General features: G+C 34.3%; 2 protein-coding genes across 2 annotated transcripts; both read right to left on the reverse strand.

Annotated features, from left to right (window-relative positions):
* Positions 1-979: 979 nt before the first annotated feature.
* Positions 980-2288, reverse strand: LOC132188230 (ethylene-responsive transcription factor ERF003). Its single transcript, XM_059602642.2, has 2 exons — positions 2146-2288; positions 980-1872 (listed from the first exon to the last, which is right to left on the reverse strand). The coding sequence occupies exons 1-2, from the start codon at positions 2226-2228 to the stop codon at positions 1407-1409; spliced, it is 549 nt and encodes a 182-aa protein (XP_059458625.1). The 5' UTR covers positions 2229-2288; the 3' UTR covers positions 980-1406.
* A 10376-nt stretch (positions 2289-12664) lies between these two features.
* Positions 12665-26937, reverse strand: RAE1 (Transducin/WD40 repeat-like superfamily protein). Its single transcript, XM_059601975.2, has 12 exons — positions 26606-26937; positions 26118-26182; positions 22844-22930; positions 22604-22681; positions 22311-22501; positions 20187-20328; positions 18739-18819; positions 16714-16842; positions 15196-15273; positions 13734-13805; positions 13007-13087; positions 12665-12898 (listed from the first exon to the last, which is right to left on the reverse strand). Exons 2-12 carry the CDS (start codon positions 26172-26174, stop codon positions 12851-12853), a joined length of 1044 nt encoding a protein of 347 aa, XP_059457958.1. The 5' UTR covers positions 26175-26182; positions 26606-26937; the 3' UTR covers positions 12665-12850.
* Between the last annotated feature and the right edge of the window lie 122 nt (positions 26938-27059).

Here is a 27059-nt window from a genome sequence, read left to right on the forward strand (position 1 = left end):
GAGTTTGTCTTTTGCTAAGTTGTGGAAAACAAAATGGGTATGACTTAATGGGTAAGTTGTCTGTTATATGACAGACAATAAAAATCAGTCATTGAATCAATACTTTCGTATTTGGATTAATGCGAAACTTTCCCTTAGCGCCTTATCTACTCTTTGCTTCTTCCAATCAATAGTCTAACAAAGAATAAACTACGGTGGAGAAAATCTCATATACTTGTCTTTTCTTCTTGTAATTTATTTATGAAAAATAATAATTAAAAAATGAGTATGAGTATGTGGGTCAAAAGTGATGCTTTCCAAGCAAAGGAGCTAAGGTGGAAGAGATAACAAAGCTGTCAAGTCTAAAATCAGCAGGAAAAAGCAGGTGAGAAAACAATGAAATGGCATCATCATGGGCTCCGTAATTTCCATATTTGGCAGCATCTGAATGAAAACTCATTGTGCAAGACACGTATCGACTCTATGGTTCGAAAAAAAAGTAATAACACTAGATTCCAATTTTTATTTCTTCAATGTTTGCCTCTTATTCTCCCATTCGTATGCCCCAAGGAAGGTATAGACCATAGAGGCTCATATGAGTTTAATAAACTGGATTAGATAAGTTTTTTTCGATCCAATTTGAACAAAAACTTTGTTCAATTAATAATACACAAACTCTAAACATGCTTATACTTAGAGCTGCTAATTTTTGATATTACTCATGAACTCGATACGAATCCAACACAAAATTAGAATGTTATGATTGGAATGTATAATCCATTTAATTAAATGGGTCGGATTATAATTAACCTTTGTATTCTTATACTCTTGCCTTAACATCACCCGACTTTTTGTCACGAGCCGCAAATCCAGCGACCATGAATTACTTGGAGAGTGGCTCTACAAAAAAGAAGCGTAGAACCTAGGAATCAAGAAGTACAGAGGACTTTGGCTGTTTGGCACCTGACATTGCCGGATGCGACTATAATTGCTAAGCAGATTCATGCACGCGAACCGATTTGAATATCACTACAAATAGTAGAAGAAAGATCACCGACATTGTTATTGTCTTGATCACTTTTGTCTTCCAATCTTTTTCCTAGAATAATCCGAGATTGTAAAATCCTATGTTCTTTCCCAACAATTCCACCCTCTGGGGTCCCCAGAATTGTACCTTTTAAATTCTAGCTCTCGCCCACTTCCCGGAGCTTCAAAACTTGGCCTATTTAATCGCACCCACAAAAGGGGAAGGGGGAAAAAGAAAAAAGGAAAAGATTGAGTTGAGCTCTGTCTTTCTCATGATGTTCTTGTTTCGCATGCTCTAGTAGTGGGTTGTATATAACAGAAAATCATCGAACATTATTACATATTTCTCTGGATTAATCTAAATAAACAAAAAGTTGCCTTAGCAAATTTTAGAAGTTTGCCTACATGTTAATAATGTCAGAGCCCTGTGTTGGAACGACATTGCAGAGCTCAATCGAGCCATAATAAAGCAATTCCTCAATCATCTGCTCTATATGGTCGTCTTCAAGAGGCTTATACTGCTGATGATCCATACTCTCAAGTACTTGACCCGCCCCGCAACCCGTTTCGCCGCTGTTTCCGGCAATCCCATTACTGCCCGCCGCGAAATGGGTGTACTCTGCCTCTTGGGGCTCTTTCTTTGCGGATGTTTTGGCCATTATTTTGAGGGATTCCATGTGACATTTGTGTAGCTTGGCTGTCAAAGTTGCAGAAAGAAGCTTGGAGGATGAATTTGATTCAGACTCGTTGGGATTGTATGGGAAATTTGTACGTGCTTTTGGCCCGCACATGAGCCTTGCTGCTTCATCATACGCTCGTGCTGCGTCCTCTGCCGTTTCGAATGTGCCTAGCCATACTCTTGTCTTCCTGAACATGACAAACACACAAACGAAACGTTTCTTCAGTACAAAAAAACTAGAGAATTCACTCCGCAAGATGCATAAATGGGAGCTTCAATTGCTTCTTATAATAAAAACTAAATCATTGAAAATGTATCTGTCAGTCTCACTACCAATTCTCCTTTCTAAAACAAAATATAATCAAGACGTTTCTTTCAGTAGAAAGGAATAGCGTAGAAACGTTGCTTTTGATGCAAAGTAAAAAAGAGAAACATCTCTCAGAGCTGGGAGGGGGAATTACAGTAGAGGGTGGCGAATTTCGGAGACCCAAGAGCCCCAATGCCTCTGACGGACGCCTCGATATCGTTTCTGAGGTCTGGCCATGGTGTTTTCCAAGAGAAACGTTTCGAAAACTTCCCGGAGCTGATTTTTTAAAGAGGTGCTAGCGGTTAGAGAAGTGACTGAAGTGGTATCAGCAAAGGAGTTTATATACGCCTCTTTTGCGGCCTTCTAGCAATCTAGCTAGCAAGCAATTTCACAAAGATGGGCCCCACACGGGTTTTAGTCCTCCTGTTTTTTTCTTGAATGTTTTTTTTTTCAAATTTTTTTTTTTTTTTTTTTCACATGGATAATATATATAGTATCACTAGCTATACTGCAAAGCTGAACATTCTGTTGATATTTTTTATTTTTTATTTTTTATTTTTTTCATATGGTTGATAAAAAAAAAATCTTTTAGAGGGTATTACTAGCTATATATGCTGCAAGCTGAACATTCTTCTTCTTCTAATTCTTCTTCTTTTTTTTTTTTTTTTTTTAAATTGGAGGTGAGAATCTCCAAAAACATCAATATAAATTTTGAGTGTGATTTTTTATTTATTTATTTATTTATATGATGATGTCAAGCTTACAATTCCATTTAGTATATATCCATTCTGCTTGTTTTGTATGCATGCCAAATTCCTAGAGAATGAGGTCATTACATGATATCTATCATAATACAAACTTTAGAGTTATCTCAATTCAATTATAATAAAATTTTTGCAATACACGTATTTTTGTAACAACTTTATATAATTTGAAAAACATTTTTTTTTTGGTGGTTAGTTCGTACGGAAATCAACAATGGTAAGCAACCCACAGCGGCGGATTTTATAGTGAAAATCAGCGACAACGGAAAACTTTCATTCGCATATTCTGCAAACTTTTGGCGATCTTCGAAGGCGGATTTAGGCAACCTCCAATGGCAGTTGGCAAACTTCAATGGCAAATGGTGACCTCCAGCAGTGGCGAAGCTCAAATTTAAAAAATGGTTTATTGTTTTAAAAAATAAAATTCATTTTATAAAAATTAAAGAAAAATTTACTAGTCAACTGAAACTGTTTTCGATTTTACTACAATTTTCGGTCGTATCAAATACTAGAAAATAGGATATATTTTTTTCTAAAATATATTTTATATCGAAATAAACAGAGCTTAAGTTTTAACAAAATTTTCCTTCAAATTCTATCACTACAACATATAATTTTCACTTGCATTTTTTTTTTTTTTTAAATGTTCTAATTAACTCGATTTGAAGAATAATTACATCCCTTTTTGAAGTCTTGGCTAGTTGATAGAATAGAGTAGGAAACTATTATTACTACTAGATTGTGACCAAAGAATGATATGTAGAAATAATTATATATAATTGCAAGACGGCGATGAGTCTGGCAATGACGATTCAAAGGGACAAATTAATACAGCAACCTTTTTTTAAAAAAAAAAATTAATTTTCTACAAACAAGTGGTCTACATACTTCGACTTGTTTACGTATCATGCACGTCTACACGAGTAGTGATGTTGGGTATAATTATTGCTGCAGTTGGCGGACATGGCTACGTGGCTCACATCACAGTTTCTAAACATCGGAAACGGTACCCATATGCATGCCACGATGGCATGTGAAAGACACAATTCCATGATTCATGTAATTTTCAACCCCATCCGACCATCTCTCTGATCGGTAGCGGCTATTTTTGACCGTATATTGCCATAAATGTTGCGCAAGGCAATCCAAGTATGCAAGATAGACAGAAAGATGTTGGCGTCGACCACATCGATCGCCCGAGCGCCAATGAGTATGTCGTGAGTGAAATGCATGTTCCATGTAAGACATGTTACATGTTACATCATGTCTCGTGCGAACGCGCGTGGAATTATGGGTGATTTCTGTGCATTACTCGGCGTCTTCACAAACAGTCAAAGCCCCTCTTCACCATCCTCTAGCGGCGGCAACGCATTACTTGCTTACATTTGATTAGCCACAGTAAACCCCTTTTTGTCATCTTCTGCAATATTCTGTATGTGTAGATTTTTTTTTTTTTGACCTTTTTAATATGTTTAAGTAGATATAGGATTGTAGTCTAACCGAGTTGAGTAAACTTGAATTTGTTCGCAAGTTGTCGAACTAAGTATTGAATGTTCAAGTTATGTTCATTTTATTTTAATTTAAACACAGGTTGAGTTCGCGTTTATTAACGAGCTAGCTAATTAATTTAGGGAAATTGAGTGGTTTGACCATCTTTAAAACCGATTGTTGGGGTATGATGAAACCATCCCAAGGGTTTTGAGACCCAAAAGGTGATGGAAATTGTTTAACAACCCTCAAAATTGACTACTTGGGATGTAGCACCATCCTCAATGGCTTTGGGGATGGGGGTGGTTCGACCACTACCAGAACTTAGCTCTACGGGTGGCCAAACCACCCCTAAAGGCCCCTGAGAGTGGTCAACTAACCCTAGAGCTAAACTCTAAACTAAGTTTTTATTTTTTTATTTTTTATTTTTTATTTTTTCAATAACTTTGTTTGATGGTAAAATTGTAATTTTACACGAACTCTCATTTTGCAAGCCATAGGAGTTTATGAGCTCATTTTGATCTACAAAGATTTATTTGTTACAGGGACCAATTTAATAATTTATAATCAACACAAAAGATTTATTTCTTCCAAATGTCCAGGAAATATGAAAAATAATAAGAAAAATCAAAGTGCCTGTGAAAACAACAAATGCTCAATAACTTTCTAGGCATAAAATATACTTAACTATCCTCATATTATTTATTTATTTATTACATTTAAAGCTAAGAAATCCAAAAGGGTACAAACACTTATACCACCTTTTTTTTTTTTTTTTATTCGATCTTTCATACGTTACTTGTCTCCCTCACTTATCTATCTTTGCATCTTTTTCAAAGATATATATATAGTGTGCTCTCCGCTTAGTGGAAGAAGAGAAATATCAAAAAGATTTTTTCTGCACCACATGGACTTGTCATTTCAACTTAACTGGCAATTAAAGGCTTGTCTATATTTAGGTACTGATAAAATTGACACATTTTAAATGATCATAATATCTAAATAATATAAAGTCTAAATCCTAGAGTTTTGTTCATACTTCCAACTGAATAATTCCTTATTCCAAAATATCTAAATTAGTGTCAATTTTTTTTTTTTTAATATATTTGGTAATTTATAAAGTTAGGAAATCAAAGAAGGTAAAAACATTTTTACTACTGTCTTTCAAAGACCCCATTACATAAATTTCTCGGACTTGGATTTGTATTTTTTTAATGGTCAAGATTTAATTTTACTCTATTTTTCTTATAAAAACTTCGAATTAAATCTGAATAGTTGTGCTTAAGCCAAATCCAAAAGATATTATATGGATGATAATATATATCTAAAAACTATAAGATAATATCTAAATAACTTTTAGATTCTTATTTAGTTATGTGTAGATTTAAGATATTGAAGGGGGCAGATAAATTTTTTTTACTGTCCTTATCTGTATATAGTTATTTTTTAAAAAAAAATTTAATGTGTTGCTTGTCTCCCTAATTTTTCTATGATTAGTGAAAGTAAAATAATTAGAAATTTCCAAAAATTAGGTACGATGAAGTTGTCTAGGTGCCTTGAATCTTAACCTCCAACATTTTCTTCTCCCGATGAAGTACATACAGAGTTAATGTAAATGTTCGCATACTTGTCATAAAACAAGATAAAGAGATCGAGATGTTTTTTTTGGTACAAACTGCTGTAAATTTTTTCACATTTTTCACGTGCACCGCAAAATGGTGTGACCAGCTGTTTTTTAAACAACACTCGGCCAATCCAAACCGCAAACTTTATCGGTGCCCATTAATTGCTACAAAAACAATATATGAGAATTATATATATATATATATATATATATATATTGGTCATGTGGTATTCTCACCTTAAATACAACCTTGCCTCTTAAAAATAGTATCGTCATTTCGCTACAAAAAAAAAAAAAAAAAATCGGTCATTTTGTCGCGCCTAAAAGACAAAATGTTGTCGTTAAAAGTTAAGTAGCCGCCTACGATTGATTAATAGCGGCGATATGTCGACATTAATGATCATCAGTAATCATCAGCTAGTGTCAACTTTAATGACGTATCATTAGCGGCGACTTTAAGCTTGAAAGGTATCATCAAATAATAATTAATTTATAAATTCCATAACCTTTTGTAAAACCAATAAAGAGTATTCTGTACATAATTGTGGGAATAATTAAAGACATTGTTATAACATGTAAATGGCTATGGCAATAATAACTTTGCCAATGTCAACAGCCATCCCATATTTGATCATAAAGTTCTATTATTTTTCTTTTATTTTATTATTAATGATCATAAAGCTGATCTCTTTTCTTTTCTTTTTTTCTTTCTTTCTTTTTTTTTTTTTTTTTTTTTTAAATGCACAAGAGGGGAGAGAGGGATTCGAACTAGCGACCTCCGCTTTAAAGCTAATCTTACTTGTGTAGCTAAATCTCGCAAGTAAATATAAATTATAATTTTCAAAAACCTAGAGATCTAAACATTTAAGTTGGAAATTTTCTGTCAATTCTTTTCTTAAATTACTAGTCCCTTAGAAAAATCAAAATAGATAGTTCTTAATTACTGCTTCTACCTTAATTGCTATCACCTGCAATTTTTTTTTTTTTTTTTGACATGTCCGCAAGAGGCGGGAGAGGGATTCGAACTAATGATTTCCGCTTCATTAGGCGTGGTCCCAGCTGATTGAGCTACCTCTTGGGAATCACCTGCAATGTTTTGAGCACCCCGAAGGGATGGCTAGCTCGCAGCCACCCCAATCTGAGTGACCCAATTTTTTTTTTTTTTTAATTTAATGTTTTGTTTTTTTTTAAAAAAAAAAATTATTATTATTTGAGGGGCATAATTGTACATTTTTACAATTATTTATGATGAAAATGCTGTCAATTAATTCAATTCTTAAATTTATCAAACTGAAAATTGAGATCTTAAAGTCAAAAAACAAAATGCACAAAGGGTTCATAATTTGATTTCTAAAAAATTAATTCAGGACAATAAATGAGCCATAATAAAGGTTATTAGGGAACGAGATACTACACTTGAACAACTAAACTCGAGATTCTGAGTTGATGGGTGACTTATCAAAACCATATCTTACTATAGTCAAGTAGGTATGAGAGTGCCAAATGGCTAGCGGGTCAACAAGCTGATTTTATGACCCAAAGAGATCGAGTCATGCCAAAATAATTAAGGATGATAGTGACATGATGGTATGTAAAACGAGTTCTTATCAACATAGTTGTTAGAACTTTGACATATATGTCAATGCTAATTATCACATCGAAGGCTTGAAGAAGATCATTTTAACACGAATGCTTACTTATCGTCAGAGAAAGAACTACATATAGACCAAGAAGAGCCAAATGGTTAGCGTGGCGACAAACTGACTTTATGACCCAAGAAGAGACATGCCGAAATAGGGATAATAGCGTGTAAAACGAGCTCTTATCAACATAATTGTTTGCAGTATATCTGTATATGTCGATGCTAATTATCACATCAAAGGCTTGAAGAAGATCCATTTTACCTTGGCTCAAGTACAAGCTCATCTCATGCCCAAAACAATTTTGAAACGTTTGTGTTAGAGTAAAAGGAAAAGAAAAGAAAAGAAAAGAAAAGGAAATAATATTTGAATACGATGGTTCAATATTTGAGACTAAATGATGTAGAAATTGAGCAATCAAAAGTCTATTCGTCTGTTGTATGAGGAAAAACTAAACATATATTGGAATGGAACCAGCTTCACCAAGATCAGCCGCATAATATTTAAATTCTAGTCGATTCAACAAGCTAATATTAATTAATATCATGGAAAAAATATAAAAATGACAAAAAAAATTCCAAAAAATTTCCTTCAACTTATTTCAATAGGTGACAAGTGTCATCGATCTCTCACATATTTTTTTTTCAATATGTTTAAAGAGTTATTTATTGTCATTCTACTAACCTAAGAACCTAAACATTTATTTTTTTAGAAACTCAAAGATGTTGAATGACACTTGTCACTTGTTGAAATATGTGTGTCCATATTAGGATTATAAAAAAGCCCTCCCCACTAAAAGTGGGTTTTAAAAAATTCCATGAAGTTTAAAGTGTGCTCAAGTGGTACATCAAACTACCAAAGTGTGACAAAAATGCCACTTTTTTATTATATTTCTATAATAGCCTTATTCTCTTAAAAACTGAAATAAAAAATTATACTGCACTATTTAAAATAAAAAAAGTTTTTTTTTTCTGGATAAATAAAAAATTGGTCACTATAATTGGCTAAAATTACAAATCTTTTGTGTGATATAAAAAATAAGAATAAATGCAAAATCAGACTCTGTGCTTGGCCTAAATTATTAATTGTTCTATGTTGTACGAATGTGAATTCAGAAGTCCTTGGCATATGCCAAAAAAAAAAAAAAAAACTTTATCCCTAGAGTAAAATTCTGTTAAAACATTTGACGAATTGTGTTAGATGTCATGTCAACACCAATAAAACGGTAACACATGTCACTCTTAATAATATATATATATATATATATATATATATATATAACAAAAAAATAATAATTTTCTTTTTATTTATTTTAGTTTTTAAGAGAAAAAGGGTATCATAGGAATATAATAAAAAAATGAAATTTTTGACACACTTTGGTGATTTGATTTACCACTTTAGTACACTTTAAACTTCATAGGACTATTTAAAAAACGATTGTTAATTCATGGGGCTTTTATATATATTTTTTTTCCCGTAATATCATTCAAAATTGACTTGTTGATGATGAATTTGAGCAAGCAATTATTAGATGAATATGTAACCTTCAAATATTTGTTGGTCATTTATTGTTATAAATTTATATAAGAAAGAGTTTGTGATATATTTTTTGTGTGAAACTCATTGGCTCCAAAATGGCTGTGGTCTTGGGACAAATAATTTGGAAGGTTATAAGCCTTGAAAAGCACTACTCAGCCACTTGGAAGGAAAGGTAAGGCTACGCGTGCTTTGATAATCATGTACAAGTCAAAAAAAAACAAAAAGGGCTGCCTTCTTTTTCCTCATTGAAAAATGTATGGTTTTGTGGCATTATATATAATAATGTATATGCTCCTTTCTTGACATTCACTCATTTTATGTTCTCCATTCCCATGCTGTCCAGCCTGAGGTTTTGACTTCATTAATACAAATTTATTCAATCACCATCTAAAACCTAGCAATTTACTTCTTTTTTATTTTTCAAAACCCTTCGGAGCAAAAAAAAAAAAAAAAAAAAAAAAAAAAACTAGAGGATGATATTTCCAACAATAAACCCAAACGGAAAAGACAATACCACCCAAAAAAGGGTTCATATTAATGATCTCAAATATACCATAAACGACCGATCCTGTGTAGGTACTGCATCAAGCTGTAACCGAGGTAAGCAAAGGGTACTTTGTTCTTTCGGTTTTGAATGTTTTCTTCATTAGTTAGGATATGAATTGGTTTAAATCACATGCAGCTCTCTTAGGTTTAGTTTCTTCTTCTGGTGCTAAGTAGAATGTTGAGATAGGGCTTTTATTTATTTTAGTTATTGCTTTATTGGATTTGCTGGGTGTATTTCAAATGAAATGGAGAACATCCTTGTCCCCTTTAAAAGATAGGGACCTTTGGGCGTTTAATGAGGTTTGTGAAGAAATTTATTAACGTAACTCATCTCATAAAACCAGTTTAATAAAATAGGGTTGTCCACTCTTCAACACGCTCCCTTATGTGCAGGCTAGTATTTTTCTTAGCCCTTGTCACAAAATAAGTAGTGTGGATCTCAGTCATCCTATGGTAGGCTCTAATACTATGTAAAATTGTGTGAACAAGAGATATTTGGCTAGGATAAAACCATCTTGTTGGACTTTTGTCATGTATATATATATATATAGCAACTGATATGTATGTACGGTTGTTTGAATGAGAAGATAAATGATAAGTTATACACCGGTAGCTCTACAATTATCAACAAAGCAAAGAAAGATAAATAATAAACAATTAGACTTTAAGTAGACTTTGATACATTTGATAAATATGCTAATGCCTTGGGTTATCTATTGAGTGTTATCTACTAGATTGGCCTTGATATATATCTCAAGTTCTGTGGGGAAGTAAAGTTGAGGTTGCATATCTTGTTGATAGATTTGGTGTTAGACTGCATAGTAACCTCTTCAAACTGTGAGTCATGTTTGTTGTCCTTATCTTGTTGTACTTCAATATTTGATATGAGAGGATGAGATAAGGATGACATTGCAGTAGATACATTAACAGTTTAATATAGAAAATTGTGAATTTATTTATTTATAATATTTTAATATTCTCTCGCACATATAGGCTGAAAATTTTTCTTTAATAAATAAAGCATAATACGTGAAATATTTATCGAGCCTTTTTTGCATTGCGGCACGCATTTCGTGTCACTCCTCACAGCCCAGCTTTGATTTGTCTATGATCTACGCGGGTTTCGAGGGCCTAAAGAGCATATCATCTAAAGCAAATACAATCACTTTTATAAGATATTCCTTTCATTATTCTTCTATGTTTTTTACACAATCGGTTCTATGATTGTTTATCAAAATTCATTTCAGCTCTACTATAGAACCAGACATGAGAGTTTCATCTCATCTATCTCCTCTCCTCACAACGAAGCAATTATAATTCCCCCCTTTTCCCCTCTCTACATTGATTAAAAAACAAAAAGCAGTTATAAAATAATATACATATATTTAATGAATAATATATTGAATCGTGAGATTCTTTTACACTTTATTGAATCTATTTGAGATTTGTGTATATTCTTCTGATAGTTTATATAATTAACTAAATATAGATTCTAATTTTCCATTTATAGCTGTAGATAATTGTTTTATAACTATTTAAAGATAATAGAATTTGATTTTGTTTTAACAAGTCATTATTCTATTGCCTTTTTTATCATCGTATCAACTAAAATATAGAAATCCAATTAAATAAAAAGTTAAGTACTCTTTTGCTCCACGTGGTTTAACAACTTTATTTTTTTTCCATTCGGTTTTGTTTTCTATCACAGTTGGTATATCGATTATAGATAAAGATAGAAACGATACCTCGGTCAAACTTCGGTCCAAAGATTGACGGAAATCCACACCAACGCCCCTAAAAACTCGACACGTGTCTATATACCTAATTAAAAATTATAAAAAAAAAATAAAAAATAAAAAATAAAAATAAAACTTTTTTTTTTTTGGAAAAGGGGTGGCTTCCCGAAAGCCACCCCATTTGGCAAAATGGGGATGGTTGGCCACCCCCGTTTGGCTTGGGGTGGTTTCGGCCACCCCAAACTGGCCGATTTGGAGTAGTCGAATCACTTTGGGGTGATTTCACCCCAAAAGGCCAATGAAAAAAAAAATTAAAAAATTAAAAAAAAAAATAGAGTTGACCCTTAAGGGTGGTTCGGCCACCCCCAGACCAGCCGGTCTAGGGTGGCTGAAACCACTCCAAGGCAAACGAGGGTGGCTCGACCACCCCACAAATGGCCTTTAGCCACCCCTTTTCCCCAAAAAAAAAAAAAAAAATTATTTACTTTATTTTTTTTTAATTTTTTAATCATTTTAATTTTTAAAATTTTTTAAAAATTTTTAATTAGGTATACGAACACGTGTTGAGTTTTCAGGGGAGCTGACGTTGAACAAAAGTTTGACGAAGATATCATTTCCGTCTTTACCCATAACCGAGGTATCTGTTGTGACACAACTTAAATAAAGTTGTTAAACCACAAGGGACAAAAAAATATTTAATCCTTAAATAAAAACCTTTTTGGGCGAATATTTACACTCATGCCACGACCTTCCAAAATAAAAATGGATTGGTCGCAGATTTGTTCCACCAATTAATGAATCATTTCCATTTGTTTTCTTTTTTCTTTGCAAAATGATAGACACAAATTTAACCCAACTTTTCTCTTATGTGGTCATTTTTTAAAAAAAAAACATAATAAATAAATAAATAAAAATTCTGAAATAATAATATCTTATGTGGTCTTTTTTATTTGGTATTTTTTTAAAAAAAATATATGGTTTTTTTCTTTAGAATAATGACCATTTTTCTGAAGAAAAATACCATATAAAAAAATAACCACATAGGATATTATTACTTCAGAAATTTTTTTTAATTTTTTTTTTTTAAAAAAAATGACCACATAAGTAAAAAAGTTGAGCCCAAACTGTGTCTCTATCGTTCCTTTTTTTTTTTTTTTTTTTTTTTTTTTCTTTTCTCTCTAATCATTACCATTTGTTTTTAATATATTCTTATGCATCCAAGTATTCCATCATTTCCATCGCTTCTATGAACAAATTCATCTAATTATAGATTAATCAAATTAGTGTTTAGCCTCAGATAATCATAAAATGTAATCAGGTTCAGGTTAGACTCCGATAATCATAAAATCCCAAATTGATCTCACAAGGATCTTGAGCAAGTAGGCTTAGTTCACAAAAATATTACTCAGATGCACAAAAAAAAAAAAAAAAAAAAAACGATTCTGAATCACTGACAAAACCAAAAAGACAAAAAAGACTGACTAAATTTTTGTACAGCCACTGTAAGTCTAGTAAAGCACCTTCACTTTCTACCAGCTCCAACTCGTGGCTTGCTTTTAACCTCGGCCTCCTGCACCAGAAAAAAGAAAATTGCAGTTTTCATTAGGGTGTTCCAAAGGATAGACAATCATTTTATCAAATAGCTTATCTACACTCTAAACCATACACATGAATATACCTGTGGCAGATGCAGGAAAATGTAGGTCTTCGCTGTTGCTGGATTGTGATTTTCTGCACCCTTACTCCAGTCGTAGCATGTCTACAGACAGTTCAAATAAAAATTTCAGTGCCAAGCAGTATTTTCTTTCGATGTTCTCGTCGCGTGAGTATGGCGTTTTTACAAGAAGTTTTAGTCACAATGTCAACTAAAAACATAGAGTTTGACTTGGCTCTGTAGGTATGGGTTGATGAAATGTGCATATGATATGCAGCAGAGTGTTTGCACTGCACCAAAAGAATGTCATCTAAAAACAAGTAGTTGAGATGGCTACGTAGGCATGGATAACTGAAATAAGCAATGATCTGCAGCCAAGTATTTGCAATGTCACCATTTTCTGCAACATGAGTTGCATAATAGCAAGCATAGAGCAAGGAAATTATTACTTTTTCCCAAACATAATATTCTAACTAACAAGATGCCACAATATGATGATGGCCACTCTACTGATACATCCCCTTTCACATGTTTGCTTGCAAGACCATAAACGTGTGTGTGTGTGTGTGTGTGTGTGTGTGTGTGTGTGAGAGAGAGAGAGAGAGAGAGAAAGAGGACTTACAAGCGAGTGTGTGGATAAGTATATATATATAAGATGTTATGTGAGAAAAAAGAGTGACAAGGCGTGTGGGAGACTAAGAACTGAATCATTATTGGTTGTAAATGGTAAGAGAACTGAAAAGAGGCATACCGCGTATGCAAATAGTGAACCATCGTTGTTGAAAGTACTGCAGGGTATGGGTTGGCTGCACCTTGCCATTGCCTGAAGAAAAAAAAAATTATATATATGTTACAATGTATGTATAGCAGCTAGAAAAGACCACAGCCATAATGACTATAGACAAAAGATATCTTGCATACTGGATTATTTTTTTGGGGAAGTTAAATGCCATTTTATTACATATGGTTTGCAGCGTTATCAAAACCTACCTGAATTTTCAAAAAATGACAATTTTACGGCTTGAGTTTTGTACGCTTATCAAAGTGCTACTTCAATTCAATAACGGTCATAAAACCATATAGTCAAATCATCACATCATCCCCTATAAGATTGTGCCACGTGTACACCACACCATCTCATATTTAATAACTCAACATCATTTGTCATATCAGTCTCATGATATTTAACAACATATTAATCAAGTATTTTTAAGTTACAATTATGACCACATGTTAAAAAATTCCAAAAAAAAAAGGCAAAAAAAAAAAAAAAAACTGGCCATGAAGACCAGACCCTCTGTGTGGGGTGGAGGTCGCAGTGCGTCCTCTACAAGGGTGGGTTGTAGAGGCACCATGATCCCCTCGTGCACAGAGCCTAGCGACCCCCTCAATGAGGGGTACAGGGGGCCTCGGGTGGAGCCTCCGCAACCCATCCCTTGCTAAGGTCTGGGTCGCAGAGGCTCTATAAGGACTGGATGGTGAGGCCTCCACGGAGGAGGCCTTCACGAGAGGATCGCAAGGCCTCAACAACCTCTTCATAGAGGTCACAAAGGTAACCTCTGCCAGTGGGTAGTGAAGACTCCGCAACCCATCACAATAGTGATTGTGTAGGCTTCTGGACCCACCCCTCAGGAGGTCACGAAGGGGTGGTCTACATGGTCGGCGGGGGATCTCAATGGGCAACTTTTTTTTTTTCTTTCTAAACAGGAAGGCATAATTGTAACTTAAAATACTTGATTAATATGTTAAATATCATGAGGGTTAACTAGCAAATAATGTTGACTTGTCAAACATGAGATGATGTAGTATACATGTGGCGATTTGTCCAAGTGACATCATGACCATTCTATTTTTTATGGAAGATTAACGAAAATAGCAATTTGATGAAAGTGCAAAACTCGGGTAGTATAATTGTCATTTTCAAAAACCAGGTAGCTTTTTGATAAACTGCAAACCACAGGTAGTAAAATGAAATTTAACCTTTTTTGAGGGTGCCTAATACTGCAAATTAGATTCATGATTGTATTATAGATCAGCAAGAATGTGTGCCACCTGTACCAAACACATATTTTGATTGTGGAAACACTAGTTGAAAAAAGAAATCGGTATTCAGTTCAGAATTAAGATAAAACCTACAGTCAATGGAAATGCAGTAAAACCAAGACAAATGGCTGAAATATGAATTAAGCTTAAAAAAGAGATCTGGAAAACACCTTAAGTCTCTGTTTACTGTCTTTATCCCAGAAATTAAAAGCACCATCAGATCCTGCAGTTGCAAAAGTGTGCTGCACCTGAAACGGAGGTAGCCAGATAAGCAGCAGCAAATTAATATACAGAAAGTGCCAAACAGTTTACAATCTGAGTAATAACTTGTATCTTCACTGAACTCGAGAAAAAAAAGCTACTACTAGCAAAGATGTAAAAGCACTAGCAGAAGACTCCCTAAACTTACTCTATTCCGTTTCTTAAATGTACAGAAAACTCTCAAAAACCCACCTGCAGTAGACTCTCTTGGTGTTCCCTAAACCAAGGGAAACTGAAGTGATACCCTTTAGCTTCCCTTACCATTGTTTTAAATTAAAAAAATAAAAAATAAAAATAAAAATAAAAGTTCTCACACCTCTCTTGGAGAGCCTGTTGACAATTTAGGTCCTGTAGATACTCGCACAACATCTCCTATTCATAGATCTGCGCCTGCCTTTATACAGTTAGATACAAAATTATCTATTTTTGAAACAGGGATTAAAGTAGTAGATCTTTTAGCTCCTTATCGCCGTGGAGGAAAAATAGGACTATTCGGGGGGGCTGGAGTGGGCAAAACAGTACTCATTATGGAATTGATCAACAACATTGCCAAAGCTCATGGAGGTGTATCCGTATTTGGTGGAGTAGGCGAACGTACTCGGGAAGGAAATGATCTTTACATGGAAATGAAAGAATCTCGAGTAATCAATGAACAAAATATTGCAGAATCAAAAGTGGCTCTAGTATATGATCAGATGAATGAACCGCCTGGAGCTCGTATGAGGGTTAGTTTAACTGCCCTAACTATGGCAGAATATATACACACTCCTTGCCCATCTTCGTTTCCTGCTTCGATTGAGAGAGAGAGAGAGAGAGGCGATACGAGAGAACCGAGAATCAGAGATAGAGAGAGAGAGATAGAGAGGAGGGGAAATCGGCGCTAGGTGGCTCTATGGGAGCTGGGAGGAGGTATTAAAAACCAGCAAATTTTCTTTTGCTTTCTTTCGTCTTCTTAGAGACCAAACCAGCAAATTCAGGAGAATTTAAGAGAGCTGTGCTGTAAAACGTTGAGGATTTGAAGCTGGTAACGAGAGAGAGAGAGAGAGAGAGAGAGAGAGGTTTGTAATTTAGCAAAGATATCAATTTTATAGCTTTCGTGGAGTTAGTCTTCAAGGAATAACTCTTTTTTGTTGTACAGATAACATTTGAAGAGCTCTGAATGGGGTCACCTAGAACGAATTCTAAGTGGATTTGGTTTTGATTTCCATAGTTGATTGCAAAGCTTGGATTCGTTTCATTGAAGATTACATAGAGGTCGAGAATTTCGAGTATTTAGGTTTGCAATTTGAAGCAGAGTTTGATTCCCTAAATTTAAGGAAATGTAAGGGAATCTGCTGGGAGTGCTCTAACTTGTCAGTTAAAGTACAAGACATCAAGCAAATAACTAACAAAGAGATCTAACAGGTAATGGAAATATAGAATCTTACTGGATGGAAATTTAGAGAGTTGACAGAGTAAATCTCATTGTTATCTCTGTGGCATTTGAAAGTAAAGTTTTTACTCTGCTGTGAATCGTCAAGGTGGTGTACACCGACCCTTCCCTCTATCGAGCCAACCTGGATACAAAAGAAACATCAAATTCAATAACCTAACAACCCATTATAGTCAACACCATAAAATAACCTAGCAAATGTAATAAATACAGTTGATCAATAGTAATCGAAGTGGTAAAAGCATAAAAGTATGCCGAGTGCAACAATATATGAAACTTAGAAACAAGATACCAGTAAATGTTGTTGCACAAATCCTGACAATCTCTGTTTTTAATAATTAATTCAATCTTACTAGAAAGGGCAAAGGGGCGTGCAACCCAAATGCACTGAGTGTACATGAGAGCCACCCTACTAGGAGGAAGATGAAGAACACAAATCTAGAAACTCTAGAAATCCTGACAATCTATGGACCATACAAATTTAACCAGCTAATTAAATCACTCGTTTCAAACAGAAAGTAGAAGTTGCAATAATTTTCATATGGATGCATCTACTTCACACGATCAAAGTTAACTACTTTCAACAGATAGTAGATATTTTCGTTTAACATTAACTTCTCAGGAAAAACCTCACATTATGATCATAGAATGTACAATGTAAAAATGGTGGTGTGCTCTAACTTCTCCTTTTAAATGACCCACTAGCTTGAAGTGATCATCAACTTCAAAGTTTCCGAGAGCTAAATCTTCCAACTGCCTATTTCTACCAACTCTCTAGTAAGTTAATCGTGTTAGTAATTATTGATCCAGTGTTCTTCAATATCCATGTAAAACTACCTTCTCCCAATTTAAATTCTCTTTCTTCTACTAGTTTAAGATTGCTGTTTCATCCCTCTGATGTGTGTTAAATTTTTTTGGGAAAATTGCACCCTTAGTTATCACCGTAAAACTTGCCCTCAGAATTCATTCTCTCCCTTCAATTGCTATATTGGCAAGGACCTAGGATGTGGTTGTGCCACCCCTTTAGCTAAAATATTTTAGAACTTGACCCAAGGTCAATTTCTTTTTTGTTTTTTTTAATTAGTGTAATACATATTGAAGAGAGCAAAGAGGTGCAATCCTAATACACAAGAAAAAAAAAGTACAAGAAAATCATTAAAGGAGCTAAGAACGCAGCTATCCGAGTAAAGAGGGAAAAAAAAGAAAAATGACTTGAACTCCTCCGACGTCCTTTCTTGGTTCTCGAAAATTCTATCATTTCGATTCCTCCACAAATTTAAGAAATTTACATGACTACATAGGCATTAATCCACGGAAATCTTCCAGCACCTACCCAGATAAAGAACTTAATTAGAGCTTAAATAATCAAGTCTAAGTTCCCTACCCATTACCTATAAATTTAATGTGCGTTTGAGATTGCGATTTTTCAAGAATAATATGCATTTTTAAAATATATCGCAAAACGTAAGGCGTTTGGCATTGTGATTTAAAAACCTTACTCTAAAATAAGAAAAAAATCCGTAATTTCTATAAGTAGGCTAGGGGGTGCTTATTTGAAAAAAAAAAAAAAAAAAAAAAAAAACACAAATTTAAACCAAAATCACGATTTCACATAACAAATATTTGATAAAAAAGTAATTTTTAATATGTTTTACTAAACGCCTTTACGATTTTAAAAAGTAGCGATTCCAAAAACGCAACTTTTAAAATTCACTTATTGAAACCGCAATCCCAAACAAACCCTTAATATCCTTCACTCAAACGTATGCCATATCAACATTTGTCTATCCATATGGAGCATGGTAAGAAAACTAACATCATTGTTCAACAAATAGATCAACCTGTCATCCTAGACCATATTGAGAAGAAGAGAAAATCACAACCATACAAAGCAATCAAAAAACAGGGCTAGGGACTGAACCACTGAAAGTCAATTATTGGGAGAAAAAAAAAAATAGCAACAACAACAATAATCATAGATAAATTATTTGAAAGGATGTAATAAGAAGCAGGTGCATACCAAGAAACCTTGTTGATCAGGAAAGGCAGAAACACATCTTGTCTGATACTTTAAAGGTGAAGTGATTCTCTTGTACTCAGTCTGTTGGCATTTGGATGATAATTAGACTTCAAAAATCAAAGCAAAAATAAAGGAGGAAGATGAATATCAGAATTCTCAAACTCAATTTACATTTGAAACATTATGGCATCTCCACCATTAGCTCATTATTAAGTAAAATGTAATTCCAAATAACAGCACAAGTACAAAACATGCATAATACTTTTTACATGAAGAGGCATTATCAGCCTATTGCCAAATTTGACTCTTTTATACCCAAACTCAGAGCTTTACTTGTGTGTGTTGAACCTAAATAAGTTACTCACATCATCATGATGCCAACCACAAAATATTTGTGTGGTTGCTGGATAAGGAAACAGTAATAAAAGAAACGAGAACTGCAAAGAAACCTACTCTATTACTAAGAGGGACACACAAAATTAATCAAAGACAACAACCAATATCAGGTATAAGTGTCCATAGCAACATAATATACTAATATTTCCACAATCAACCATGTCCACAGATTAAATGATAACACCACCTATTTGTCAAACTACACAAGCAAACAAAGAAATACAACTAACTAAAAAAATGTATGATCTTTCATCTGAAGACCTCATAAAGACCTTTCATGACAATAAAATGAGGAAGCATTCAAGCTATCAAGCTTCAGTGAATACTATTTAAATCCATAGTTAGATTCTTAACATAAAACTTCTGCTGGTGTTGAAAGGAAAATGCCCTGGCACTTTCCAGGAAGTTAGAATATGGTAACTGAGAAGATAGGTCTCTCAATGACATGGAAAGCATTTTGCTTCAGCACGATTGAACAATGTCCCATTGCCACTTCTAGGTTATTCAGATAAAATAGTAAAGTACACAATCACAACAAAACATTTTGTATATGGTAGTAAACATGTTAATTCACATACAGATAGAATCAGTGTCAAGTTACGAATATAATATTTGAAGCCAGGAGCCCACGCTATCACAAGTTCAAAACACAAGCATACAAAATAAAATATTCACTGCGAAAAATAATATATAATCAGATGCTCAGGAAAGTTGTATGCAAAACTTTTCAAAGCAACAGCAGACCATATTTTAGAGGCTTAGTAAATACCAAAACAAGCCTATCCAACCAGCTAAATATGGATGTAGATCTTGCCTTATATTTCAATTTGCAGATAGCCTTACATGATCACAAGTTAGACACCTAGATTATAACATTAATTCCAATAGCTGAAATAACGAGTTTCTCAAATTTCATCAAAATCTATGGTTGAAACATTACTACCAGACTCTCACAGAATATTGTCATGTAATATTGAAGCATCTGATTGTTGAAAAACTAGAAAATCATTTAGAGAATATATTTCATTCATTTCATTATGTGAGAACATTACCTGTGGATTCTGCAGGTTGAAGACTATCAAATTTCGATCTGCAGTGCCAACAACCATCAGAGGATGCCTCACTGTTAGTGCATAACAGCGGTCAGGGAGTTGTTGAGTATGCACTGGATTTGACTGCCTTGTATCCCAGTACCTATGATATAGTAGGGAACCAATAGAAAAGTTACCAAAAGTATAAAAATCTTAGAAGTCAAGCGCACAAGAACATCTGATAGCAAAAATAATAGATCAACAGCAAGCAAAACAGTATAGGGTGCACAATCAACCATATTTAGATAAGGATGTCTTGAATAGTGAGTGCCCAAATATGAACAAGGATACAAAATAACAAAAGCCACAATAAGCAATAAAATCTGTAGAAATTGGAAATAACAATTTCACGCTTGTCCTCCAAAATAAAAGAAAACTTTGTATTTTAGGAAGGTATTCCTCCACAATGAGACAAAAGTTGTCAAGGTTCATAACCTTATCATAGGCTTCTTAGAGAGCAAAAACTTGTGAAGAAAACATAATCTGTAACATGTTACCCTACAGCAATTGGTCATAATGCACAGGAAAAGAAAAATTATATTCTGCAATGAATCCTCGCATTCTTAGATATATATTTGGGGAAACTTCACTTAACCTCCCTAAACTTTCATCGCTTTTGCAATCTCCCCCTCAAAGTTCAAAAACTCTCAATTTAACATAAACTTTACAAAATTTGCAATCTCACCCCTCCATTAGTATTTTCTATTAAATCTTAATGGAAGGGTGAGAAATTCCCAAAATACCTCTGTATTTTCCCCAGTTTTTTTTTTAAAAATAATTGTAATTTAAGAGTATTTTTGTAATTTCATAAAGTTTACATGGGTATAATGGCCATTTCACCCTTTGACCATCCAATTTTACCCCAAACCCTAACGGGAGGTGAGATTGCAAACTTTTTTTTTTTTTTTGATTTGGCACCAGTTATCCAGAACTTCACTCCGACTAATTTCGGGGGTGCACAAGCCCTCAACAAGGAGTTTCCCGTAAGTGCACCTCGGTTAAGAGCATCTCCAACAAAGTTTTTCATTTTAACTACTCAAAATAAAACTTTTTTTTCATTTTAGCTATTAGATTTTCACTACACACTCCAACAAAACATCTATTTTAACTATCTACTCTAATTAAATATTATTTTTCAGTATTATTTTATTATTTTTTATCATTTCCTTTTCTTCCCCCATAAAGAGAGAGAGAAGATTAAAAAAAAATAGAAAGAAAGAGAAAATATAATAAAATATTACTTAAAAGTTGCTACAGTAAACTTTCATATTACCGTAGCAATTGTTGGGAAAAGTTCTATTTTACAATGACTGTTAGAACAAGAAAATAAGGCATAGCAGCTAAAAAAACTAATTTACAAGGACTGCTGGAGATGCTCTAATTCAAGGGGCGAACCCCCGTCCGATGGCCCCAAGAAGTAGTTTGCACTCAGTAGGTTTCAAACCTAAGACCTTGAGGAGCATACTTTAAGCCCCAGGCTGTCCAACCACTGAGCCAACCCCTTGGGTTAGATTGCAAATTTTTTAAAGTTCGGTGCACTAAATTGAGAATTTTTTAAATTTCAGGACAAGATTGCAAAAGAAATGAAAGTTCTGGGTGGTTAAGTGAAGTTCTCTATATATTTTCAAAAGATCTCCCTAGGTAACTACAGAAAGTTCAAACGTCCCTTTTCCTTTATACCAAGCCAATGCTGTAGATACTAAAGTATATTAGAATGGGGCCCAAATATAAGCCTTCCGTGCAGAAGCGACCACATCTCCACAAGGAGAGGACCATAAGTATGGTTCCACTGAAAAAGTAGTTACAGGACCTCCATATGATCATTTTTCTTGTCAATTGCTATGTTGCATGACTTTCTTTGAAGCAATAAGCATAGTTGCCACTTAGTGCAAAAGTATGATAACTTCCAAAATAGACTCATCAAACCAAAATCTAGCATCAGGCACAAGATTACAAGAACAGATTGACAGTAGCACTACCAGTTCCAGTAAAGTCTTCCAATTGAATTAGCATGCAATTGCCATAAAGAACTAATAATAAAGGTTTCTAAGGAATGTCGAATGCAGAGAGGAATCAATGTTTTACTTTAGGGTTTTGTCCCAACTTCCTGTGACTAAGAGGCTCATCTCTGGGATCCAAGCAATATCTTTGATGGGCGCATCATGCATGGCCACAGTCACTGGCTGACCACCAGACAAAGGCCACATTTTTGCTTGCTTATCACAGCCTCCAGAAAAAACAGCTGTTCCATCATCTTTCCAAGCTGAGCACAAAACCTTACGGAAAAAGAAAAAAAAAAAAATTAACAAAGAGAATGATTATTGTCATTTAAAGATAACAGTGATAAGATTTGTAGAGGTTGTGAACTTCAGTTTTACCGGATGGTCATGAGATATTGAAGCCTTGGGTGTACTGCCTACAGCAGTCCCACTCTGCATTATCTCCCAACATCTTACCTACAAAATTACAACCAACAGAATTGAATAAAGGAGCAAAGAAAGGACAAGTTATCAAGATAATAATGATATTAATATGGTAAAAAAAAAATTAAAAAAAAAATTAAAAATTAAAAAAATAAAATAAAATAATAATAAAAAAAGGAAACCAACAGAACAAACCTGGTTATCCCAGGAAGTAGCAACCAGGTAATTGGCCTTCGGGCTGAAACTGAGGCTTGAAACAGAGTCACTAGGAGGCTGAGCCACCTAAATTTGAAGATTTCAAAGTCAATTCAGCTCAAGGACCCAAAAGAAGAAACCAAAAAAAAAAAAGGCATGAAAGAAAACAGAAACGGAAGCAACTAAGCTCAAAAATCAATAATAATAAAAAAATATGAAAATCTAATGGAAAACAATTAAATTAAGCTCAATTCAAGATTGGCAGAACAGGAGAAATATTTCAATAATACAGATTTCACAAATATCCAGGACTATTCGGCCATATTTAGATATGTGCAGCCGCCACAAATTTTCGCTTGAAAAAATACAGTTGTAAATTCACAAAACAAATCCAAACATTGAGGTTCTAGATTCATGATGAAAGGCTATTTTATATAGAATTGTCTGCAACTCGATATGTTAAAAGCCACCATGAATTTTGCATAAACAAAATCGAGGGAAAATTACTAAATTAAACCTTTTTCTTTTTGTGATAAGTAAGATCCCATCTTATTAAAAGCGTAGAGCACCCTCAAATACACAGAAGTATATAAAAGGAATCACCTAACTAGAAGGAGAAAAACAAACAAGGAAATCATCATAGCTAATCGACAAAGGGGACACATAAGTCATGGTCCAAAGATACAACGTATGGAAAAATGAGGATAAAATATCCTCCAAGTTCCTCTTCTAATCCTCAAAGCTTCTATTATTCATTTTCCTCCATAAACACCAAAAGAGGCAAGTAGACACCATTTTCCACACCGCAACATTCCTTGACCTTCTAGAAAACCACCACCAAGCAAACAAGTCGATAACACATCTAGGCATAACCCACGACATCCCAAAACGACTACATAGAGCACTCTACATAGCGGAAGCTACTTCGCAATTAAGTAGAAGATGGTCCACAGACTCACCATTCCTCTTACACATGCAACATATGTCCATCACTATAACATGCCGCTTCCTTAGATTATCCAAGGTAAGGATCTTGCCTAGGGCCGCCGAAAAAATGCCAGCCTCGAAGGAGCATGAGTCTGCCACACACTCTTCCAAAGGAAGCTACTACCTTCAGAACAACACAAGGAGCAGGAGGAGGACTTGACCTGGAACAAACCTCTTTTGGAGGAAACCCACCACAACATATCTTCACTACCTCTCCTCACTTTGTCTAAGTATAACCCCTGTAGAAAAGAAGTAATGGCATCAACTTTTGAATCATGCGCCTCTCTAGTAAAGCTCACATTCCACTGGTTGAAACCGCCCAAAAACTCCAAATTCGCAGTAAGGCCTCCTTCGCACAAGCAATACCAAATAGGACCAAATAGAACTCGATAAGCTAACCGTATCTCCACACCACAAATCATGCCAAAAGCTAATCCTGGTCTCATCCCCCACCTCAAATCTAGTATAACTTGAAAATTTCTCCCAACCTTTTCTAATATTCTTCCACAACCCCACCCCCAAAGGCTCTCCATCTCCACCAAGCCTCTCTCTCAATTGCATAGCCCCATAACCATTTACCTAACAGTGCACGATTGAACACCATCAAATTCTTGATACCCAACCCTCCCTTAGAGATCAGAGAACATACCTTGGTCTAACTCACCAAGTTATATTTGAACTCTTCACCTAATCAACCCCATAAAAAATTACACTGAACCTTCACCATCAAATTTTTGAACCTTGTCGCGTAGGTGTATCAAAATTCATCCTAAGGTACAGAAATTATCTTATAGCTCCTTATGATAAGCTTTTAGTATCAAATTGATCATTAATTTCGTCCAATTCTATACAATGTCTTTTTTTTCTTCTCAAAGTCCTTATAAAATTACAATTCTACTCCCAGATAAAATAATAAGTAAAAAAAAAAATTACAAAAAGGGGGGGTGGGGGGGCAGCCCCCCTCACATGAGGTGCCTTCTTTTTTTGTATTTATTTTTATTTTTTTAATTTGAGAGTAAAATTGTAATGTTACAAGAATTCTGTCAAAAAATAGAGGAATCAATTTGATACATAGGGCTTCCCACAAGTAGCTTTAACCTAATGTTTGTACCCCATAGATCAATTTGATACAAGCACATAATCTCCTCAAGGAAAACAAAAACTCAAGGATTAAAAAAAATAAAACAAATATAATAGATATTTATATATATGAGATTCAGATACAATATCACCCAAGGGAAAGAAAAAAAAAAGGTTATTTTCATAACAAACATTGAGTGCCTTAACAACTATGCTAAAGTGATACAATACAGCATTAATGCTTGAACCTCGCCTTTCTAAATGTTAAAGTTAACACCACTAACAAAGAAGCATTACAAAAACAATCTATAATGGAACAATGATGAGTTTACAAGCCAAATGATCACCAAAACAATTACCATTAAAAGATTTAATTTTTTTAGAGCGCACCGGCTAATATTTGTTTTTATTGCCTAAAATATTACTGATTTACCTTTTTAAATAATTACTGTGTTGTTTCATATAGTAAAAATACAAAATTCTGTCTAGTAAACATTTTTAAAATTCAGCTCTCTTTTTGCAATTTTTTTTATCTATTCTAATCGGCACAAGGTTATTGAACGATTGATTTGGACCAAAACCAATTCTATTCTAACCTTCCATATAGCACTTTTTAAATTTCTCTTCTACTCTTAAACAATTCTTTTCCTTGAATTTTTTGATATTGGACCTATACCAATTCTAGTCATCACAGTGTATATCAATTGTCTAGACAATATGATAAAAATCAATACAATGTCTAGTTGCTAGCAAAATATAAATAAGAACTTTTATGTTTTATTCATTTCCCCTTAAAATTGGGCTTCTTCTATCAAATTGTCCTTTTTTCCCAATGAATTGTAGCAGATCCTATTGGAAGAGTCTTGTGACTCTCGAGACTCTTGTTTGTAATATACAAACCAAATTTATAATCTACACATACACGTAGCTGATATATATAAACCGAATTATTAAGAAGAAATCATTTTAGACCCAATTAAAGCACAAGAAACAAAGGGGGAAAAAAGTAGCAGTTTATATCCTCAGTTACAACTGAAATTAAGCTCGAGAATCGTAGAAATATAGAGATTATGGATGAGATTCAGAAAACGTAGCAAAAGCATAACATTCAGCCACATAATCTGGATTTTAATCATGCATTTTAAGCTCGAGAATCAAAAGGAAGGCAGAGAAAATTAAAACAAAAGCCTCATATCACAATCTGTACCTCAAAGGATTTGTTCGGATTAGGGTTCGGCGCCGAAGCGGCTCCAAAAGTAGACATTGATAGCACTGTAAAATCCAAAACCAAAAAATATAACAAGAATCAAGTTCGCATAACTGAAAGAAAAATAAAACTATAATTAGAATCAGAATAGGTATACGCTAAAAAGAGAACGGATCAGAGAGACACTTCAAAAAACTACTAGTACCTAAGAGCAAGGGATAGAGATCGAGTGGGAGTTTAGTTCAAAATTAGAGGGAAAGATTGGGCTCGAAGGGCATATGAGTACTTATATATTGTTTGGGACGGGGCCACTAAGTAGCGTTGGAAGGACGGGGCAGCGTGGCGTAGGTTAAGTAAGTAGCCTTGGAAGGACGCTGCCGTTTGAACAGTACATATAATCTATTGCTCATGTATTCCATTTTTACAGAGATAGATACAGAGAGAGAGAGAGAGAGAGAGAGAGAGAGAGTGGTATCGAAGCAACTAACCAATGAGTTGGCTGGAGGTCAGAGCTCGGCAGAGAAGCGGGGGACAGAGCTGGAAGCGGCGCCGGAGTATCCGTGGTGAAACGCTCAACGGCTTCTTTGTGTAAACCCGGAGGGAGAGTATCCGAGAGAAACGATTTAGGAAAAAATATAAAATGGCCCAAATTACTAGTTATTTGCAATTTGGCCTTCTAATTTGGCCTTCTAATGGTCAAAATGTAATAAGGTAGCATCCAAATTATCAGCCAGATGTAATTTGACATCTCCGTTAGCCAGCATGTCAAAATGAATGGAAAATACAAAAAGATGTCCGTTTGTTGAGGTTAAGTTCTTAAAATGCCTTTTTTATAACACAAAAAAAAAAATAAATAAATAAATTTAAAAAAAGCCCACAAACGTTGTGTTGCTTGAAAAAAAAAATCTCGTCCAGCAGCTTCCTCACTTCATCTTCTTCGTT

This window comes from Corylus avellana, chromosome 6 (assembly GCF_965113065.1).
Source record: "Corylus avellana chromosome 6, dhCorAvel1.hap1.2, whole genome shotgun sequence".
NCBI classification, from domain to species: domain Eukaryota; kingdom Viridiplantae; phylum Streptophyta; class Magnoliopsida; order Fagales; family Betulaceae; genus Corylus; species Corylus avellana.